The sequence below is a fragment of the Durio zibethinus genome, chromosome 8, assembly GCF_047325235.1.
Source record: "Durio zibethinus cultivar Kanyao isolate XHJ-2024 chromosome 8, ASM4732523v1, whole genome shotgun sequence".
Classification (NCBI taxonomy): Eukaryota; Viridiplantae; Streptophyta; class Magnoliopsida; order Malvales; family Malvaceae; genus Durio; species Durio zibethinus.
Window position 1 is genome coordinate 24,948,728 of NC_143169.1, and position 22,762 is coordinate 24,971,489.

The 22,762-nt window shown below is 33.5% G+C and overlaps 4 protein-coding genes and 1 pseudogene across 7 annotated transcripts; 3 read left to right on the plus strand and 2 right to left on the minus strand.

Annotated features, from left to right (window-relative positions):
- The first annotated feature begins 1,150 nt into the window (after positions 1 to 1,150).
- Positions 1,151 to 6,099, plus strand: FES1 (Zinc finger C-x8-C-x5-C-x3-H type family protein). The gene is made up of 5 exons (XM_022864724.2): positions 1,151 to 1,410; positions 3,296 to 3,827; positions 3,959 to 4,185; positions 4,261 to 5,681; positions 5,902 to 6,099. Exons 1-5 carry the CDS (start codon positions 1,251 to 1,253, stop codon positions 5,929 to 5,931), a joined length of 2,370 nt encoding a protein of 789 aa, XP_022720459.1. The 5' UTR covers positions 1,151 to 1,250; the 3' UTR covers positions 5,932 to 6,099.
- A 1,313-nt stretch (positions 6,100 to 7,412) lies between these two features.
- LOC149517673 (uncharacterized) lies at positions 7,413 to 7,994 on the minus strand. Its single transcript, XM_089765095.1, has 2 exons — positions 7,727 to 7,994; positions 7,413 to 7,615 (listed from the first exon to the last, which is right to left on the minus strand). The coding sequence occupies exons 1-2, from the start codon at positions 7,992 to 7,994 to the stop codon at positions 7,413 to 7,415; spliced, it is 471 nt and encodes a 156-aa protein (XP_089621221.1).
- Positions 7,995 to 9,210: 1,216 nt separating this feature from the next.
- Positions 9,211 to 10,263, plus strand: LOC111278638 (auxin-repressed 12.5 kDa protein-like). The gene is made up of 3 exons (XM_022865262.2): positions 9,211 to 9,420; positions 9,517 to 9,721; positions 9,855 to 10,263. Exons 1-3 carry the CDS (start codon positions 9,315 to 9,317, stop codon positions 9,892 to 9,894), a joined length of 351 nt encoding a protein of 116 aa, XP_022720997.2. The 5' UTR covers positions 9,211 to 9,314; the 3' UTR covers positions 9,895 to 10,263.
- A 120-nt stretch (positions 10,264 to 10,383) lies between these two features.
- On the plus strand, positions 10,384 to 18,353 carry LOC111278487 (glyoxysomal processing protease, glyoxysomal-like; annotated as a pseudogene). Its single transcript, XR_016344214.1, has 20 exons — positions 10,384 to 10,683; positions 10,773 to 10,819; positions 10,915 to 11,092; positions 11,806 to 11,860; positions 12,215 to 12,270; positions 12,388 to 12,639; positions 12,740 to 12,778; positions 12,888 to 12,928; positions 13,567 to 13,580; positions 13,678 to 13,799; positions 14,183 to 14,256; positions 14,614 to 14,677; positions 15,516 to 15,757; positions 15,881 to 15,970; positions 16,056 to 16,247; positions 16,346 to 16,411; positions 16,665 to 16,750; positions 16,826 to 17,006; positions 17,357 to 17,423; positions 17,635 to 18,353. The product of XR_016344214.1 is annotated as a glyoxysomal processing protease, glyoxysomal-like (transcript).
- A 1,339-nt stretch (positions 18,354 to 19,692) lies between these two features.
- Positions 19,693 to 21,980, minus strand: LOC111278676 (squamosa promoter-binding-like protein 3). 3 transcript variants are annotated; one of them, XR_016344140.1, is made up of 3 exons: positions 21,256 to 21,777; positions 20,332 to 20,510; positions 19,693 to 20,050 (listed from the first exon to the last, which is right to left on the minus strand). XR_016344140.1 is itself a non-coding variant. In XM_089764932.1 (3 exons), exons 1-3 carry the CDS (start codon positions 21,852 to 21,854, stop codon positions 19,930 to 19,932), a joined length of 447 nt encoding a protein of 148 aa, XP_089621058.1. In that variant the 5' UTR covers positions 21,855 to 21,980; the 3' UTR covers positions 19,693 to 19,929. The 3 variants fall into 3 exon arrangements, 2 of the variants coding, with proteins under 2 accessions (XP_089621058.1, XP_022721038.2); XM_089764932.1 differs by lacking the exon at positions 20,332 to 20,510 and adding an exon at positions 21,845 to 21,980 and having other exon boundaries at positions 21,256 to 21,571; XM_022865303.2 differs by lacking the exon at positions 20,332 to 20,510 and having other exon boundaries at positions 21,256 to 21,764.
- Positions 21,981 to 22,762: the final 782 nt, after the last annotated feature.

Genomic DNA, 22,762 nt, shown 5'->3' on the forward strand with positions numbered 1-22,762 from the left:
TTTATAACAAACGTTCCTTTCGTCTATGATTGAAGTTTTCTTTGTTTGGTTTCCAAAATAAAATGATAATGAGTCGTGAAGGAATGAAGCTTTGTTATTTATCTGCAGCCCAACCACAAAACCGGCCCATCGGAGGTGTGTCCCAAACCATGGTCCAGTAGATCTTCTTGAACACTTAAAAACTGAGGAATATGTGAAGTTCCGCATCGTTCTGATTGCAGTCGTCGCGCCGTTTTTATTAGATTTTATAGTTTAAAATATGATATAATAGGATGAGACGAATTAAATATGAAAAGAAAAAATAAAAATTATGTTTGATATATAAGATGATGAATAAAATAAAATAATAATTATTTATTATTTTATATTATATTTAATTTATATTTAATAAAAAATTATTACAAGAAATATTAATTATTTTTTTAGTATAAAATAATTTAATCTTTTCAAAAAAAGATTATTTTTAATTTTTAAGATTGAATTTATGTGTTTTATTATATTTTTAAAATTTATATTAATAATTTAAATTGTATAAATTTTAAAAAATGATAATTTAACTAATAAATAAATTATTTTATTATAATTCTTTCATATTTAAATATAATATAAAATAATATTATTTAATATAATTTTATTTTATTATAATCTTATATATCGAATAAATATAAATGTGATATGATTTAAAATTTTAATAATAATTATATGTGACTTCAACAAAATTAAAAAAATATATTTTATATTTTTATATTAATATTAATTATTACATATAATTTTTATATAAAATATAATATAAATATAAAAATTTTAATAATTTATATAATATAAATATACAAATTATTAAATCTAATTTTTATTAAAGTTTGATTCGTACGGTAAATAAGTTTACAAAAAGAACATCACATCAACAAACTCAAGTTTTAGAATTTTAAATTAATATAGAAATATCAAGTTCAAAGGCCATTTAGAACACATCATGGGCCATTAGACTATTTAGAACCCAAAAACCAAGGTTCAAATCTTTTAGGCTGAAGCCGGAGCTCAATTTCCAAAAATCAAATCACGCCCTAACAGAAGCGCGTGGAGAAGAAATAGGTGGGGGTGCTTATCCCGATGACGAAAGATAAAGAATTAAAGATCACACTCCTTGAGTGCGTAGTGCGCACCTCAGTATCGCATAGCATCACGACCTGCCTCTCCTCTCCGCTCCCTCCAGTTCACGGACGCCGTTGAAAGCGCCGGGCCCAGCCGCAATGCCTCTGTCAAACTCCGCTGCTATTCCATGCGCCGAGAAGGACGATGAAAGAGGCGCCGCCTCAACCACGGAGCGAGAAATCAACAGCTCTGATATGGAAATAGACGACGAAGATGATGAAGGAGAAGAGGATTTGCAAGGCTCTTCGAATCGAAATGGTTAGTCAACCCTAAACCATTCGTGGATTGATTTTTTATTGATTGATTATGAACGTTAATCATATGTATGATGATGATATTCTTGTTTATTGTTTTATGACATTTCATTGCTCTAATATAGGAGATTAAAATTAAATATTTGCATGCTTTAAAAGTAATGATTTTTTAAATTGATATACAATGGCCTTAGAAGATTGTACTATCAGAGGAAAAAAATAAAAAATTAATTCTTAATGTTGGAAGAAAGATTTAAGGGGGGGTTTGGTTCGTGGAATCTTGGATTTCGGGGGAAAGTGTAATAGCCGGGAAAGTTTGATACCTGGGGTTTTGTTTGATTTTCAGGGTATCCCGTAATTAGATTCACTTGTTTGGCATGTATAATTATCATAATCGTCTTGACAAGTTATAGGCAACCTTTTATTTTGTTTTGATAAAAAATACTCAAGCGACAAATGATGCCTTTAGCAGCAAAAGAAAGGAAGGATTTTAATTTTTTTAATTAAATATACCCAATTATGGTGTTTAACTAGACATTAAGCCGTAATTGCTGTATTAAAATATAAAAGAAAATCAATTATGGTGTTTGGAAGAGCTGAACGCCTTATTTGTTTTTATAAATATGTTGGAAAAAGCATCAAATAAGGCATTTGTTCAAAGGAAATGCCTTATTTGAATTTGTAAAGATTTTGAAAAAAAATCAAATAAGGCATTTATTCAAAGAAACGTCTTATTTGTTTTTGTAAGATTCTGAAAGATCGCCTATCAAATAAGGCATTTGTAAAAGAAACATCTTATTTGAATGGTTCAAATTAGGCATTTGTTCAAAGAAATGACTTATTTGATGCTTTTGTATAGATTTTGGAAGATCATCTATCAAATAAGGTGTTTGTAAAAGAAAGCGCCTTATTTGAATAGGTCAAATAAGGCGTTTGTTCAAAGAAATGCCTTATTTAATGCTTTTGTTGCAATTAAGGCGTTTTAAGGAAGAAACGCCTTAATTGATTATCAATTAAGGCATTTCAAATCAATTAAGGTGTTTCTTCCTTGAAACGCCTTAATTGCCACATATTAAAACTAAATTAAAAATAAGGCATATTTTTTTGAAAAAAAGCTAAAACTGAGTTCTAGACTTGCTTTTCAAAAGGGTAACGGATATGTGACATTTTTTATTCAGGTCAAATTTGGAAATAAGTCAACTTTCCCCTTCAGAATCCTAAAATACCATAGGGAGAGGTGGATTTCTGATTCTGAGACTTTGGATACTGTTGAGAACATGACATTTTCCCCCGTAATTGGATCACCCTGGACCAAACATGGGAAACAAATACCCACCATCAAAATTCTGGAGGAAAATTTGTAGATTACCCCGAACCAAACACACTCTAAAGATTTAGTGCACTTTAAGGTTCTGAATTTTAATTATGAGTATTCAACAACTGGATTGGTTTTCAATTGAGCCCTAGTAATTTTGTACCCATTTTTGTGGTTTGCAGTTAGCTTTAACATGCAGTAATGCACTGTTGCTGACCTCTCTCTATGTTGGGGCTTGTGCTTAGATGCTTGATGCTTGATGTGTTAACATTAGGTGAATTGGTCTATCTTTTAGTTGTTCCTGCTATACTGCAATGAAGCAGCAGTGCAGGTATCCCAATTTATTTGTCTCTCCTTTGGCTTGGTAATAAAACAAAATGTAAAGACTTCACCTTTTATAGGTAAACAAATTTATAAGAAAACAAAGTGAAGCAGCAGTGCAGGTACCCCAATTTATAAGAAAACAAAATCTAAAGACTTTATCTTTTATAGGATCTGATTAAGTACTATTTCATAGTGGTGACTGGAAATGTTGGTTATCTCGTCATCTTGATTGAGTTTTTCTTCCATGTAGATGCTAGTAATATTGTGGAGTCCAAGGGGCAAGATGGACGCCTGGGATCAGATTCTTCTATTCCTGGAAAGTTTGAAAAGAGGATACCATCTAAAACCTTTAATGTAGGAGAGAGTAGTGCTAATTTCAAATTTTCTAGTCTTCCAAAGGAGTCATTGGTAACACAAAGGGAGGATCTATGCACAAATTATGAGGAGTTCAAGTATCCAACATCTGGAAAACAGCCTGCAAAGCAAAATGCAACTCAAGATTATGCGGTTAGTGTAAAAGATGCTCGAGTCATTTTAGATAGAAAAGCCCCTGAAGACCGCCATGAACAGCATATTAATAGCAAGAGTCGTTTGGTTACCAATGAGATTATGTATGAGACTACTAATCTATCCAGTGTTACTGGCAAAGAGGTTGCTATCAATGAGATTACTTCAATCCCGATCAGATATCATTCAGGAGGAGTTAAGGCTCTAGGTTTTGAGGAAAAATGTAAGCAAATGGACGCACAAACAGAGGATGATAAGATGAGGATAAAATCAAGGTTTAGTGATTCGTATATGCCTATTATAACATAGAGTGAATCTAAGCTTCTTATTTTGTCCTTTTTGTCAGTGAATTTCTGCCTTCCCTAGATAATACATCCATTGATTTACTAATCAATAGGTTTTACAGATCTGCTGCTTTTCAGACTAGTACCGGAAGTCTGTCCCCTCGTGCTGCTTTTAATAGTGGGAACAAACGCCCTGCACTTATATGTGACTTCTTTGCTAAAGGGTGGTGTGTCAAAGGAAGCTCATGTAGATTTCTTCACATAAAAGATAGTGTGAATAATCCTACACAACAGCCTGAGGAAGATGTAGCCACAGCAAATGGGAAAAGAGCTGTTCAGCTTGATGAAGGTACAAAATATTTTCTGTGCTATGGATGATCCTGAACCTCCTCTTCAATATTTTAATAAGAACCTTATGCACCAGGTTTTAGAAATGCTGCCGAAAGATCAAAATCACCTGGTTCTACTGATTCACTGCCTTCAACAGTTGGAAATAAGATTGCATTATCTTCTCATTTCTTTCCAGAAAGAATGCTGCCATTGGGGCATGATGAAAACCAAAGGTTGCATCCTTTTCATGAAATTAATAAGTTCCCTTTACTCCAGAGTAAGGATAAATCTATGGACACTTCCCCTTTCTGTCAGCAGTTTTCTTCATCTACAGATGATTTGAGACCATCTAAGGATGGAAGACAAAATAATATAGGTCAGAATTTGCCTGCTTCACTGAATGATAGAGGTAGTTCTACCTACAGGAATAGTTTTCTTCCTGAGTATATATCTTCATTAAGTGGCTCAGTTACATCATTGGGCAATATATCTAGTGAGAATCAATCTTATCGTGTCTCAACATGGCTTGCATCATTGCCTTTTAGTTCTTCACGTGCATGCTCTCTTGGTGCTCACAAGGTGTCAGACAATGACAGAGACCACCGTACTTCCAGGCTGTCTTCTTTGCTGCAAGGCTCTTCCCCCTTCTCTAGTTCTGAACCAGAAAACTTTCCAGTAAATGATATTGTCAGGGATCCATTGCGCTTTGCTGAAAATAGAATAAAAATTTCTTCAGATGATTGGGAACCATCAATACCCTTTCGACCATCCTTTTTTGTCACTTATGGCGTATCATCCCCACAAAGCCAGTACGATCCTCTTCGTGATAGCATTGATCTGCCCAATGCAGGAGAGAGGTTTCTTAAATTTTCTTTCTCTTGTCAAGTTCCATCGCCCCTGAATGTAGCATGTCCACCAACATATGCCGATTCTACATCAACGGGGCCACTGGTCCCTGAATGTAATGGTGATAAAAAAACTGCATCTTGCCATAATAGATACCGTGAAAATGTGGTCAATGGTAAAAACTATACTTCTGGAAAAGATTCACTTACAACTGATGCAGATGATGGGACTTTTGCAGCTGACACGCAAAATGGAACACTGGCTAGAGAAGAGATTTCCTCAGTTGCCTCTCATGTCAAAGACATTTCAAAGACGAACAAAATTGATACTGGTCGTGATGGTGGGCATCAAAGTGATGGGTCTAGATTAAAAGTAGATAAGGTTATAGAAAAGAATGAAATATATGATGAGCATAAGGCAAATGGGTACATGCTCAAAGAGTCAAAAGCAATGAGGCACTTCCGTGTTGCTCTTGTAGATTTAATTAAAGAACTTTTGAAACCAACTTGGCGTGATGGTCATCTCAGTAAAGATGCTCACAATACAATAGTCAAGAAAGCAGTTGACAAGGTTCTTGGCACCATACAACCTCATCAAATTCCAATTACCTTCGAATCAGTCAAGCAGTATCTTTCTTCATCCCAACCAAAAATAGCAAGGCTTGTTGAGGTGAGAGTCTTTGATTTGAGAGGTATTATATACTAGGCAATGTCTGGATGCCGTAACTTCTACCAACTCCCTCTCTGCCTCCAACCAAAAAATGTATATTTTTTTAGTGTGAATATTGCATTGCTTTTCTCCATCAATTAATTTGACTATTATTTAGTATTTATATTCTTTTTAATGTTATTCATTCATCAAATTGACATTATTTTTTTCTGTTTTACAGGGATATATCAATAAATACGGAAAATCTTGACATGCTAGGCAGAATGCTTATGTATTTGTACAGTTTTGTGCACATTTTACTAATGGAGGTCCTCAACAATTTGTTTGAGGCTGTGTTCAACATATTAAATTGAGCATACTGGGAGTGTTTGGATTATTCTCATAAATCTTTTCATTAATATTTTCTTTGTTTCCTTTATTTGCTGTATGTAGAAAGAATTTCTACAATATATGTAGATTACTAGTAGTTGCTAAGTCTAAGAGTGTTATTCTTCTTGCCTTGCATGTTAGGAAATCTCCTAAGGAGCTTAAGTTAATCTTTCCATTAGTCCAATGGAACGGTTAATTATGATTTTACTTGTATATATGTAAGATCAGTTAATACATTTTCTGTAAATGGGACGCTCTTTTGGCTATTCTTGAACTCATTGCCTTTTCAACGTTTTTTATGGATACAAGGTATGAGTGAGTAGTAAAAATGTTTGAACTCATTCCATAGTACCCTGCAGTTTTCGATAAAATTTTAGGTGAGTTGTAATCCAAAATTTCATCTTTGTGGTTATGATGACATGAATATTGACATTTATGGTCTCTTATACTTCAGGCTTAAGGATCAAACTGGTCTAAAATACATGGCAGTTTTTATTGAGGTTTACTCCTGTTTGATCATCTTTTTTGCTTGTCTTGCTCTGTTCGCAATGGTTTTCAGATTTCTGTGTTTAGTGATGTCATCTGCATATTGCTTTTCTATGATGTTGTCTTGCTTGTAGAAGGAGATTAACAGGGTGAGGTGCTTATCTCATTTTGCTTAAGACATACCTTTTCTTTAGTGATTTAATAGTAGATATGCCTAAGTAGTTGCTTTTGATTTTTGTCCCTCTCCGTGATGATTTTGTTATTATATATTCACTTAGAATCATGTTGTCACTTACATCATCATAGGCACTGTTAGACTGGTTTCATAATTCATAGGTCAGTTTTATGTGATTAAAAGAAAGGAAAAAAAAAAACCTAACAATTTGCTACTGCTATTTTCCCTTCTATTAAGGTTTGAATCAGAACTATTTGGTGAATAGACTATCATGTGAAGTAATGATGTTATAGTCTATTATAAAACTACAAACGCATTACATAAAAGTGAAAGGTAGCTTCTTATAGGGATATATTCTAAATTTAGAGAACCACGATCATTAACATCTACCAATTCTTGGGAAATTTAGCTCCAAATCATACTTCTTGACAGCCCCTCCGATTTTCTTTAGAATGCCATAATTTATATTGTTAAGTTGTTTAGGTTTGGATATTAACAAAGTTATTAGAATGTGAGAGTGATCATGTAATTCTGTAACTATCATTGTAGTATATCATCCATTTTGAGAAAAGTAAAACCTCTTTATGCAACTTTTATTCAACTATGCTAACTCTAAAAAGTCTGGTTGATTCAGACAAAATTCTTCCACCTCAGGTGGCAGATTCAATTCTGAAAAAATGAAAAAGAAGAATAGGCTTTCATTAGCGTAGCTTGATATTTTCTTGTGATGCAGCATGTGCTTTCATAGTTGGCCTGACAGCTGGGCATTCTCTGCATGGAGAGACGAATGATTGAAATAATTTCTGGCCAAACCAAGATCTCGAGGCAGTCTGCATCCTTTTAACTTGATTTTTTGCTTGATTTGATTTATGAGAAACTTTTGTGTGATCGGCATGGTTGTCAGCTGGCATCTTGCTACCACAAAGAGATGGTGGTTGTGATTGTTTTTAGCCTGGCTTGTTGGCTGCCCGAGATTGTGCTGATTTCTATAAGAATTCTAGTGGCAGGAGATGACTGTTGGAGATTATCATGTCAGGAAGGGAATTTTTCTTCAAGTTGTGGGGACTTATACCAGGTGTAACAGAAACAAACTCGAACTCTTGGTTATCTTTATTGTTCTGGTACGCTCTTTCGGTAGTAGACTTTGATTGCTGATCTTGAATACATACAAGGCCAGCAAATGAGAGAGAATCAAGTGAACTGCTATCAGCTGCAACATGCACGGAAATCATATTCTGCATGTGGGTTCCCTTTGAAATTGTTGTGAATTCGGCTAATGGCATCCAAACCTTACATACACCATGTTCCGCGGGATATTTGGATCAACCATTTTGTTCCGGTTTGTTTTTTCTTTAATCTTTTGCTCTGTTTGACTGTTGTGTTTTCAACTAATTGTGAAATCCCGATATGCTCTAAACTTTTTATAATTTTAGTTAGTATTGGTGGTTCTGATAAAAAGCAGACAAAACGAGTGCATTGGTTCATCAGTAAAAACTTGAAGGAATGTATAGACTTTGAAGAATAGGCAATTTGTGAATTTGATCTGTCACTAACTTTTATTGTTTGTTGGGTGGATTTACCAATGAAGCATGTGAAGTGAAATAATAAACCTCTGTCTCTTACTTTTAGATCTTAATGAATTCTTAATGATTCTGTCTTCTTTTTCATTGATTCGAAGACAGTTTTTTTAAGGAGAACCACTGAAATGATAAAGATCTGAATGTTGGTTTTGTTTTTTCATATTTGCCAAATGTTTGTAATATGTAATTGGTTTTTTTTATGCGAGGTGGGGGAAGAATCGCAAACCATGAAGTAAAAAATCAGGTCAACATCAGTTTTTGGTGATGGTAGAACTGATAATTTAAAACATGAAATAAAAATTATACAAGTAAATGATATAAAAATAATATGATATAAAATTTTACTAAAAATTATAAATAATTTAATAAAATTAAAATAATGAATTTTATATTTTTGCGTATACATAAATTGTGATATAATTTTAATAATATTTAGTTACCACCATCTAATGCATCGTAGTGTGGATTATTTTGCTTTTCTTGCTCTTTTTGGGCCAACAATTTCTTAAATGCCTGTGGACCTCACTTACATGTTAGCTTGGGAATGAACAAAAAATGAAAGTGTTGCCCGAATCGACCCCATTGGAATGCTTTTTTTTAAGCACAAACAATCATGCAATGTAAAAAACTACCAACAAAACAGAATGGTAATTTCAGTATCACATAAATCCTGTCGAGCATCATAATTAAAAGGGAAATTAGTGGGCATCCCATGATCAAAGGGATTGGGACCCACGTGTGACTCTTTGAACACGACTTCCATTTTGTGTGGACCCCAATGATTGTTCTAAAAACTAGGACAAACCCCCAACTTACTCTTATCAGATGTTTAATTTGAGAGTAGATATTATTTTGCGGGTCCCTTGCTTTACTCAGTCAGTCCTCATCCTGATTCATCACTTTGGATGCATTCAATCAAACATTACAACTAAAACTCTCTCTATATAATCAGCCACCAAAAGCATTACAGAGTAGAGAAATCAGGAAAGAGATATAATCAAAAAGAAAATCAAGAAAAAAAAAATGGTTCTCCTAGAGAAACTGTGGGATGATGTAGTAGCTGGGCCTCAACCTGAACGTGGTCTCGGCAGGCTGAGGAAGATCACCACCCAGCGCTTGACAATCAAAGGTGTATATATTAGCCAAAGCAATTAACTTCATTTGCATGGATTTCATCCTATATATTGATTTCATTTGTGACTCTGAATTGATCTTTTTTGGTTAGACGAAGGAGAAGGGAGCAAGTACCAGAGGTCGATGTCTATGCCGTCGAGTCCAGGGACACCGGCGACACCAACTACCCCGGTGTCAGCTCGTAGGGAGAACGTTTGGAGGAGCGTGTTCAATCCTGGTAGCAACCTTGCTACCAAAAGTATTGGCGCTGAGGTTTTCGACAAGCCACAGCCTAACTCACCTACTGTCTATGACTGGTAACAGTTTTTTTCGAACTACTTGCATGCATGGATATGTCTGACCCGTCACCATGCGCTTGAGTTTCATAGGCTCTTTTAATTTTGCTTTTGAGGCCTAGAGATGAAGTACTTGGTTTGGATGTGATGACAGGCTTTACAGCGGGGAGACCAGGAGCAAGCATCATCGCTGATCGGGTGGTGACCTGCCAGCAGGCAGCTAGCTAGCAAAGGCCGCAGTCGTCAACCAGGGGTTGCATGAATATAGGGTGTTTTCAACTTTCAATGGGCCAAGTGTCCTTGTTTTGATGTTATTGTTATAACGTGTCTTAAGTAGAAGCAGTAGATGTTTGAGAACCCTTCTTTTTGTGAGTAATAAAATTCCAAGTTGTGGCGGAATTTGCTCAAAACGCTAGCCCACGGTAGTTAAATGATCTTTTGTCATTCAAAACCCGACCGTGGGCGGCGGCGATAATACTAATTAAATAAATAAATTAAAGGGTATTGTGTAATGTGCATAAGTATGTTATTTAATTTAATAAAAACATTGATTTATCAATTAATTTTGGATTTATCTATATATGTTTATATGGTTTAACCATATGTATAATTATTGCATTTATAAAAAAAATTATTATTCTATTCATACATTGAAGAAATGTATTTCCTTTTTTTTTCTAATTTTTTATATTGAAAAAATGTACTAACCATTGAGTAAACTATTTTGTTCTTTCAAGAAAAAAGAAATTAATAAAGAAAAAAACAAAAAACACGAATCTGCCGTCACGTAAGAGAAAAGGAACAGAACAGAAAGATTGGGCCCATCAATAGATCCAACGGCCACACCTTATCGATTAATTCTTTATTACATGTCAAGGAATTCTTTTGATTTATTCTTTAAGATTTTTTTATCAAAAATGGGTCCCCAAGAAACAGTCAATTTTGCCCGAAATTTCTTCGTTTTGGTCAGAGCTCAAGGCCCTGTGAACCCATTTACCTTGCAACGTTGTTTTTCTTTTACTTTATTTGGATATTTATTAGATTTATATTTTACTTTTTGAAATTTATGTAGGATCCAAAGCGGTTGAAGATGAGGAAACATGCCTTTCATCAATACCAGTGAGTTAAAATTTGTTTGAGTTTAATTTAATTTTTTTTTCTTTTTCAATTTGTTGGGTTAATCCTTTTTTTTAATCTGTTTTTGGGTATTGTAGTTCTGGCAAAACGACACTGTCAGCTTCAAGGATGCTATTACCTGACACCCTTTACAACACTGAGGTGGCTATGTCTATTTGGGACAGTGATGGTGGTTAGAATTTGAAGTTGGTTATGACAGTTGCTTCTGTCGTTGAGCCTTTTCTTACAATTCAACATCAAGAACACCGTTCTCAGGTAGCAATATTGATCTTTTTCTTTTTTTTGTATAATTGCTTATTGTTAGAAAATTTTGAGAAAATAGAAATAATAAGAAAGAAGAAATATGACTTTAAGATTTGAAGAACATTATTTTAAAAATAATTATGCTTATAAGATACAATAAAATTTTCAAGCTCTCAAATTAGAAGTAGTAAAATTGGTCAGGTAAAAAGATTTATTAATAATAAATGAACAGTTACAAAATTCTTATTTAAGAAGTCATGATAATTTGTATAGTTATATTTTTTTATTTAAACAAACTTAATCAGACAGTTATGTTTTCCTGTTCAATCATATTTATTCAAACAATTATCTTTTGCTGTTCAAACATACTTATTTAGAATAAAAATATTTTATTAATATTTTGAAATTTAAAGAAGTAAAAGATACACTACATTCTAAATTACCAATAATCCCCTACTAATTTGAAATGTTGATGCTTAATCTTTAACTTTCACACTAATAAATATTACGAATACAAAATGTATCTTCCATTTAAATCTTCAATTAGCGTATATATCTTAGAATTCTAACAAAGTTGATGGTGTTCGCAAATTAAACCTCAACTTTTATTGTTAAAATTGAAGATATAACAAATATAATACTTATTTAATCTTTTATTAGGGGTTTATAACTGCTTTAGTACTATTATGCTCATGGGCTTATCCTTATTTATAAACATTTAAAAGAAAGTTTCAAATTTTCTTGTTGAAGTTATGATCGCTTTAGTATTAGTATGGCCATGTATTTATCCTTATTTATAAATATTTACAAGAAAGTTTTCAATTTTCTTGTTGAAGCAGCACCACTTCAATATTTACATAGGTGGAGTTTCTTATTTATATCTCCATTGCTGTAGACATTTTATATGCTCCATTAAGAGTTTAATCTCAACCTCCATTTATTCAATGGTTCACGCTAGTATTTCAAATATCTAGAATGGGTTGACTAGTGTTTACAGACACATAATAATAACTTCTTGTTACCTATTAAATTTTGTAATTAGAGATTACTAATTCAAAATTAAGTTCTCATTATTGGTGTCTAAAAGAAATTTTAAACCCATTCCACTTGTGGTTCTTCTTACCAAATTTTTAGGTACCATCTTGATAAGAGGATCTACTAAGTTGTTAATGGATTTAACATATGTTATGGTAATTATCCCAAATTTTATCAATTCTCTTATATAGTCATGTCTTAGACTAATTTGTCTAGATTTTCCATTATAAATTTTACTATAAGCTCTAGACATAGTAACTTCACTATCACAGTACAAAGAAATGGTTGTCATTGATTGTGGCTACAGTTCTCTATCCATTCATAAATTTTTTAGCCATTCTGCTCCCTTACTTGTTGCAGCTAAAGCTATAAATTCAAATTCCATAGTTGAATGTGAAATGCAAGTTTGTTTCTTGGATGCTCAACTAATTGCACCACCTCCAAGAGTAAACATCCAAACTGAAGTGTATATATTGTCATTTAAATTAGTGATTCAACTTGCATATGAATATCCTTCCAAAACTGTTGGATATTTTGAAAAAAATAAGTCAAAATCTTTAGGTCTTTTAAGATAATCAAGAATTCTTCCTATGACTTTCCAATGACTTTTGCTACGCTTATTAGTATATCTTGATAACTTGTAAACAACAAAAGCTATATTTGGTCTAGTATAATGCATAGCATAAATAATACTTCCAATAACGCTAGCATATTCAAGTTGTGCAATTACATGACCTGGGTTTTTTGTTAACTTTATATTTGTGTCATATAGAGTATTGGCTTTGTTTATATTAAGATACTTAAACTTATTAAGTAGTTTTTTAATATAATGATTTTGATTAAATTCTAAACCCTTGTTATGTCTCTTTAACTTTAATTCTCAAACTAGTATCAACTTCATTTAAATCTCTCATTTTAAAATTAGAAATTGGATACCTTTTGATTTCATTTATGTCAATCATATTAATACTAAAAATTAGCATATCATCCATGTAGAGACATATTATGATTATAATCTTTAGTAAATTTTGAGTAAGTGCATTTATTCACTCCATTATGTTTAAAACCATTGGCTAATATGATTGCATCAAACTTTTAGTGCCATTATTTAGGAGTTTGCTTTAGCTCTTAAAGTGACGTAATTAATTTACAAACTTTATTTTCATTACCTGAAAGAATAAAACCTTTCAGTTGTTCTATGTATACTTCTTCCTTTAAGTCACCATTTAAAAAGGCCATCTTAACATCCATTTGATGCACATGTAATTTATAAACGAAAGCCAAAGTTATAAAAACTCTAATAGATGTTATTCTAGCTACCAGAGCATATGCATCAAAATAATCCATGCCTTCATTTTGTTTAATACCTTTTGCAATTAATCTCGCTTTAAAAGTTTGAACAAAACCATCTATATTATATTTATTTCTAAATACCTATTTACATCCTATAGGTTAAAATCTAGAGGTAAATCTACCAAGACCCATTTATTGTTGGACATAATTGAGGCCATTTCATCATTAATGAACATCTCTTGAAGTCATAGCTTCATTAAATGTTTTAGGATCTTCTTCTACATTTAGTAGAATTGGTGTTTTATTAAGCACTTTGGTTCTATTTCTTTCTATTAAGAAGATAATAGAATCTGAAGAAATAAAACCAGAATGCAACATATTGTATTTTCTAGTTCTTTGACTCTTTCTAAGTTTAATAAAATCATTACTTTCTTTTCTTTTATTTTCAGTTGTAGGAATCATTTCAATTTGTTTCTTCATATCAATTTTAGTATCACATATAAACTTACTTTCAAAAAATTCTACATGAATAGATTCAACAATAACATTAGTATTTAAATCAAGAAGTCTATATGCTTTTGAATTCTGTGCATAACCAATAAAATGCTTTTAATATCTCTAGGTCTTAATTTTGATTTATGAGAATTAGATACTTTATAAAAGGCAATGCACCCCTATACTTTAAAATAATCCAAATTTAGTTTTCTGTCATAATTCCAAAGTTCATGTGGTGGTTTCAAAAATTTCTTTGAAAGAATTCTATTATATGTATAGCATGATGTTAGAAGTGCTTATGCTCAAAGATTTAGAGGTAATTTAGCATTTAACAACATACTATATCAACTAAGGTTCTTTTTTTTTTTTGGCTAAACCATTTTGTTGAGATGCATAAAGGGCTATCTTTTGATAAATAATCCCATTATCTTCACAAAAAAGAGAAAATGAATCTGGAAAATATGCCCCACCCCTATTAGTTTGAAGAATTTTGATTTTCTTGTCTTTTTTATTTTCAACAACTGATTTATATTCTTTGAATTTATTAAAAGTTTCATCTTTTGCTCTTATTAGATACACAAAAGTATAACGATAACTATCATCCATAAATGGTATAAAATACTTTTTTTCTTCCCTTGTTAATAAATCATTTAACTCACAAATATCAAAATGTACAAGTTTTAACAACTCTGTATTTCTTTCAAATTTAGGAAAAGGTTTCTTAGTCATTTTTGCATTGACACAAATTTTACATTTAATGTCATGATTTTTCTGGTATGTTATATAACTATGCTTAGACACATGATTCATATATTGATAATTTTAATGTTTTAATCTAACATGCGATAAAGAAGAAGAGTGTTAAACAATATAAGCAGAAACATTATTTATTTCATTAATACTTAGTTCAAACATACCATCATTGAAATATTATTGTCCAATGAATGCACCATCTTGTGACACTATAAATTTATTAGACTCTAGTACAATCTTAAAACTTTTCTTACATAAAAAATATGTAGATACAAGGTTCTTTCTACTCTCATGAACATGAAAAACATTAAGTAAAGTTATGTTCTATCATGATGTGAATTTTAATTCACCCGCTCATTTTTCAATTACTTTGGTAGGAACATGATTCTCATAAAGATATTTTCTGATCCCTTGCATTCGTCATAAGTCTTAAACTACTCTTTGTTGTTGCAAATATAAATTGTTACACTAGAATCTAGCTACCAATCAGATGACTTATTTACAGTAGCTATATGAACTTCGATGCTCAGATTGATATTGTGGTTGAGGATAAGATAGGATAAGGCTGTTGATTAAGTAGGAATGATAATTTTTTAAAGTAAATTTTGAGTTCTGTTTAATAGAATAGTGTTTTTTTTTTTTTAGGAAAATATGGCGTGAATTTGGACAAAGGATCTTGTCAATGGCTTACCGCATGACCACTGAAAATGGTGAGCCTTTAAAATTGTTAATATGCCTACTTAGAGATTTAAAAGCTTTAAGAACACTTTATGCACAGTAATATTAGGTCATAGTTTGTTGCACTTGATAATTTTGATTGCATATATTTCTGATTTTGACTAACCAATGAATTTTGAAGGTTGATGTTCCTATATCATCCCTTGCTTTTCAATCCCTTGTTGAAGCTTCTTCAGGCTCACAAGAGCATGGATGGGAGTTTGGTCGGTCATTGGCTTCAACTCATCAGCCTTCAGTGAATGGTATTCGGACGCAGGCAAGTATCAAGCGAACTTCTTTCTTAATTGTATTTGTGTGGTCAGGCTTGTGTCAAAGCAGCTTTGTGGAACTTTTATGTGAACTAAATGTTACTCTCCTTACTTAAAAGTTGTTAAGGTCTTCTAACACTTTGAGTGGCTATTTTGGTGTTAAGAAGAAATTCTGGGCACTACAGCATTGTATTCTTCAGAAGTGTGAATTTCTATCATTGTGTTCTTTGGCGATCAGTTGTATACAAACAGAAATTTTCTCGAGAGAAGTATTTACTTGGATTAAATTAGTCAAAAAGTTGTTAGTTTGCGTTTGCCATAGATCCTGGTATTTTTTTGTGCCCATGTTTGGCGAAGCATTTTTTTCCTTTATTTGTTCCTTGCTGGAGATCCAACAAAATCTGACCTATAAGCTTTATTTCAGATTCAGTAGTGGTAGGGGATTCGAGCAATCCTAGTCTTATGGCCAGGTCAACAACTAGAATTGCTATCCTTGGAGTTAACTTTTATTTAAATGTAAACATTCTGATCACTTATTACTCTTTCCTTTTTGTAAACATACTGTCTGATAGCAAACAAAAAAATGTTTCGAAATGTTCTGGGAGGTATGATTGTTTTGCATGCATTAGCCCTTAACCTTAATGTTGTGGATTATCATGAATTAGAACCTACCAATTATTGGGATATAACCTCTGAATAAAAGGGGTGAATTTCTTCTGGCAACGGGATCTCCTTTTGTCATCTTCTCTCCTGTGCACTTCTTTAACAGGTAATGCTTCTTCCCTAGGTTAATATCTTTTACATTTTAATAAGCTAACATTGACAACGACCAACTAGTTTTCATCAGTCCAAATACTGAGATCATCGATCCTTGTAGAAGATGAAATAGAACTAATCATTTTGGGATTTAACTTTTGCAATCAAACTATCAATACTTCTCTCTCTCGATATGGTATATCTTTTTGCTTGCTTATGTTGTCTCCGGAGTTCTACTGTTTAATTAATGTAGTCGTTTGAACCAGCGAATCAGTGGGATCTGTTGCCAACTGCTATCCACCTAAATCATCTGACAGAGCATTGGTGATGGCCGACATTCGATGTCTCCCTGGTTAGGATATCTCTATGCTTTTACTACCTTTGCTACCACTTTACCAAGTTCTAATTATGATTCGATGACAAATCTACCAGGAACGGAAAGTGGTAGCAAAGGTAGTAAAAGCAGAGATGACTTTATATTACAAATCTGTTCTACCAGGGGTATCACAATTTCCAGCAATGCTTGAAACAACTGCTGCTGTTCATCCTGGTGGAAGTGGTGGTGCTGTTGTCAATTCAGATGGTCGTTTGATTGGACTTGTTGCAAGGTATGGTGGATAATAATTGTGCAAAAATGAGTTCAGGGACTATTCCAAACGTGCCAATCTGTGCTGTATGGTTATGCATTCCTCATGATGTCTCATATTACTTTGACATCATATTTGTTAGTGAGAAATGCTGCTTTGCATATTCTTATTGCTGATTTGCTGTTGTTGTAGGCTTGTGATTGGAGTAAATCGTTCATATTATACAAGATAGTGAGTTAGTGGCAGCATTTTTTATTGTGCGTTACTTTTTAACTAAGCCTCATTTTTTTTTGTTTGAATCTTGTGTCTGTTTAATTAGGCTCCAGTGCTTGCTGATTAACCAATTTTAACGAGTTACATTCTTGAAACAGCAATGCCAGGCATGGTAGAGGAACAGTTATACCACATTTGAACTTTAGATTTTATGCCTATCTTTCAGTTTGCGAGAGACAGGTTAGTTAGGATAGTGATGGTATACTATGTTGACTATAAAAAAAACTTCATTTTTTTCTCATTCTCCTTATTTGACTGCTAAAATTTAGTATTGATTCTGTAAATCCTTCTGTGCTTTCTGCTTTGTTTAGATTTTTTTGTCATTTTGCATCAAAAGGAGATAATTTGGAGTTCTCTTGATAAATTTCTAAATTAGTTTTGTTTTTCTTCAACAGACATGCAGGATTTTTCGCTTCTGCAAAACCTTGACCAACCACATGAACACGTTTCTTCCGTTTGGGCATTGATGCCTCCATTATCTCCCAAGCCAGGGCCTCCGCCTAATCTTCCAGAGCCGCTACTAGAAGATAACAACAACAAAGAAGGGAAGGGTTCTTGGTTTGCTAAATTCATAGCTGAAAGGAACGAATTGTTGAAGAGGTCAGCTCAATTTGGCAAAGTGGAAAGACTCCCTAATGAGATTCTTCCTAGTAAGTTATGACCATTGGCATTTTTCTTGTGCTGTAAGAAAAAGAATATCCGCCAAAATATGTAGAATCAAGTTCCAAACCCCCATTTGACGATGACTCCAGCTTGCCTGAATTGACTCTATGGATCAGACAAAGAATGGATGTTGCGGGAAGGAGTCTGCACGTTTGGAAATTACATTTGTCAACTTCATTGACGTACAAATAAGTGAATTAATTGCGTTTATTGATGGCCTTCTGTACTTTCATTTCCTCCTTCAATGATTCAAGTAACAGCATTCCACATGGAAGAATATTAAGCTATGTTTGCTGACCCAACAAAGTAATAGTGGATGTTTCAAGAAGCTTTAGTTAAGATCTGTGATTCTCTTGGGGTCCATTTCATTATCTAATAGTTATTGTATTTTCTTTCATATTTCTAATAAACTTCCTTCAGTTTGGGTGTTGATCAGTTAGAAGTACACGATTTGGCAGATTCTTAAAACCCCATTTTCATTAAATTAGAAAAGATTCGTGAAGTATCACATTTTAAAAAAATAAAAGAAAGAAAAGAATTTGAAGATATATTAGCTTCTTGTCTGGTTGCAGGATGCTCCTTAATCCAAGCTTTGTCAATGAACTGATGGTTAAACCTTTAAATTCCTAAACTCTGTGGAATTAACATTGGACAAATTTGTATAAGCCAATACATATGATTTATTGATTGGGTACCACCATATGGTACTGGCCAAGTGGCCATTGAATTGCTTAAGGTTGTACACTGTTACTGATACCGAGAGAGACCTCACCTTTTCCCCTTGTTCTCCACTTCTGCCCTTCTCCCTTCTCTCTTCATGACAGAATTTTTAAGACTGTGAGCTCTGCCGTGCATTGGTACAGGAAAAATAAATGTGAATATATAGGTAGTATGGCATCGATCCGATGGCTCCAAATTTAGTTTTGTTCATTCCATTAGGTCTGAATCAGACAAAGATTAACTAGTTTAGCCGGTTAAATCCTGTGGTCATGATCCTAAAACTGCTAGGGTTCGTGGGGTTTATAAGGAGTTGGCTTTTCCACGTTATTACAAACACCAAGGCTAGGCTAGGTTGTTTGTTTTATATCCTTTTCAGTCGCATGCCAATTGTGCCAAACTCTACCCTATCTGCTACCTAGGAAACAAGATTTATACACAGTAGTTTCGACCACACCACTTGATTTGGTGATGGGTTAATCAACAACCTTCAGTTCCCGTGGGCAAGCAAAGGAAGGCTGATGGGTTAATTACCTCGTACCAAAGGCGGTGGACGTACGCTTTTCAGGTAAAAAATTAATGCGACATTTGATTTTTGGCACATACAAGAGACCGGAGACCACACTCAGCCTTAGGAACCCCACCCTGTTAATAACGCAACAAAGCGAGTTCCTACATTCAATCAAAAACGTGTAAAACCTTGGCACTGGGAAAACAACTTTAATCAACACATGAGAAAGGACAAATTGCAGCGACGTTTTGTGTTGCCTGTTGGCCAACTAAGTACTTTTTGATGAATAACTAAACTTGTTTGACAGGTAAAGATAATTAAAGCGAATATTAATCCATTATAATGAATCCAAAACTCAAGATTTTGACGAGGCCTTGGGGACTTTGGAACCCATTTCTTCTGACCAGATTTGTTGCCAAACTCTCTCAAATAAACAAAAAATTATTAACCCTAATGTCAAGTTTTCATGGAAATATTTATTGAACATGTTAGAAATGCATGGAATGAAACAAGAAGCAGAAAAGAAAACAGCAGACCAAGAGATAAAAGAAAAAAGAAACCCCGATAAAGATGCATAAATAAAAGTCATGTAGATAATAGTCGATTATTTTTCATGCAGAAAATAAGATTGACAGAAGACAGAGAGCATGCTTTGGAATCATGCAGTTGACATCCAAACTGATTTTGATGAGCATTGGAAAAGGCCTCTTATATATGGGATAATTGGAGTTTTCTTGACTTTTTTTTCTTTTATCTTATAATATATAGCTTGCCTTCTAGTTAATAATTTGAGCCTTCTCCTTGATATTCCGATGAGCTTTTCCGGCGCCGCTCGTTGTGTCCAGCCAAGCGCCTTCGACAACTCCTTTTTGCTTCATCGAACTCTGATAACTCATGAAACCTGCAGATCACCATCATTTTAAAGAGATGAAAACGAACTGCCAAAAGATATGAAAAAGTAGTACTTGACCCTTTTTTCCTGGTCTAAAGTCGAAACGATCTAGTTCTGATTTCTGAGCACAAAGAAAAGGGAAACGTTTTTGTTTCTGTAAGTTATTTTGAAAGCATTATCATGGATTCAAGTGCAGCCACTGGCCATAAATGCAGGAACGTAAAACAAGAACCCTTGGATTAGTGAGTCTGTAATGCCTGTGTAAAGAGCATAAAAATAAACCCCAAGACCTGCAAAATTCCTGGATGAACCAAAGAAATTAATCATCTTCCTTCAATGGCATTTCAAGGCACATGATTGTCCAGGGTACGGGTTCTTGTATTCTATCATCGTCAGCCTACCGTGAATGATCTGCTATGATGAATCAGTGATCTTGATTTGTCTTTCATCAAATTATGAGGGAGACCCTCTGAGAAACAAACAAAATGTACCACTTAAAAAGGATGGATATCATCACTCTATCAATGGAATTTAACAATTAATCCTCAAATATTCACCCTCTTCCCATTTAGACATTAATCTCTGAAATGTTACATCATGCTGCGGTAGTTGTGTTAGTGGAATATACAAAGATAGTCTATATGATATTTGAGATAAAATTATTACTATTCATATATTATTATGAAAATAGAAGTGGGGTTCTTGGTATACCCTTTATCATTTATCTATAATAATTCAAAATCATAATTACATAATATTGAGCTCATGTCTCTATTTTTTGGTAATTGCTTATCAAGTGCTTTGCCTGTATAACTTTAATTTTGAAAAAAAAAAAAAAAAAAAAAAACTAAGATTGAAAATCTAATGTGATATGTTAAAGCAAATAGCATTTCATGAATAAAAATAAATAATCACAGAATTAAGTCAATAATCTCTTGTTCAAGTCAACATTGATACCATTATCTTACAGTTTAATTACAATGTTAAAATTCATAAATAATATTTACAAAAACAAAAAGATAGGGTTAAACAATTAGCAGTGCCTTGGTGAATGAACCTCATTGATTTGTTCAAGGTTTAATGAGTTCGCTTTTTCAATTAATTTAAGCTACAATATGAACCACATGTCAATATGTCATAGGATTCAGACATCAATAAAAGCACACAACGTTTGTAAAATATGGATGGAAAGATTAGGGTTTGGGAGTTCAAACCTGCTACATTGTTGGCAGAAGCGTTGATGGAGTCCAGCGACTGGAACCATGGGAGCCTTGGCATGGAACTCACAGACCTTATGGCGCCTGTGGTACCTCTTGGCACTGGTCATGTCAGCAGTACAATTCTCAACCTGACAAGCAGGTAGTGTTGACCCTCCCGCCGCACTGGATCCTCTCTTGCCTTTCTTCTTCTTTTCATCATCTCCAAACCCTATAGCACCAGCACCATCTTCATCCTCCTCCTCGTCTTCATCCTCCGTCATTTCCTTCAGGCTCCTCTTCCCATCAGCTTTGCTTGTTGCCATTTTTGGTTCTGTGAAAAAAACAAGAGAAAAGTAGGAGATGAATGAGATGAAGAGGGCTGCAGACAACAATGAAGAAGAATAAAAAAGACCCAGAGATAAGAAAAAGAAAATAGAGAGGAGAGTCATGTGTGAGGAGCGCAAAGTTCCATTTCTACCCCCGTCAGCATTAACTCAACAGTGAAAGATAGGAATCTAAAGGGCTTAATTAGCTGTACAGAACAAAAAAAAAAAAAAAAAAAACACAATTTCCACTCACAATCAAAGATTATATGGTACTATACCTCTCTCCATTTTCTTGTTTTTGAGTGAAAAACATCACCCTCAATGAACCAAAGCAAAAAATAAAAAGAAAACCAATAAATTTTGTTCATATTTTCCTTGTATTGGATGGCTTGAACCATTCATTTTCTACGGCGGCTTCTTTCTGCTCCAATCACGGAGCTAGAATTTCTGCTCGTTTCCAAATCCAATAACGACAGAAGTTGTGGCAAAGACAGATTTATCCATATATCAATTTAGTTGATACATACATATATATATATATATTAAACTATATATTAAATAATCTGTGTTCTTGACTTGTTCCTCGATTCAATTCCTAAAGTTTTTCCCTGCGTCTGCTTGAAGTTTTCTCTTTATTAAATTTGACAGTCCTTTTCCTGACATGGGGACACAGCTCGCTGGCATGTATCTAAAGTTGTATTGTTGAATGGTGAAAGGTTAAAAACCGAATTTGAAACCTAACTTAGTTAATTCATATAACGAATGACAATTAAAAGATTTAAGATTCAAATTTAAACATATACAATGCTTAATAAGTTGCGCCTTCTTTAAAAAAAAAAAAAAGTTAAAATCCTTTGTACATGGTGGTCCAACGAGTTAGGCTTAAGTAACCTATCAAGCTTCAACGCGTCTTGCATGACCCTCTCAACTGTCATATGTCCTAAGCATCCTATATATTCTTCTTCCTTTTTTCATTTTTCATTGTTTTTACATTTCATTTTGGAGTAGCCAACTGGTTTGCAGCTTAGTGGGAACCTAGCCCTCGTGCCAATGTTACTATTTCCATCCTCAATAAACTAGGACCACATTTCGTACATCATTCTGTAGATTGGTCCCCATTGTCCAGTTGTACGAGCTCATTGGTCAGCTGCGCTCTTCAGCATCAGATTCAAGTTAAGCCAATTCAATTCAAGAAC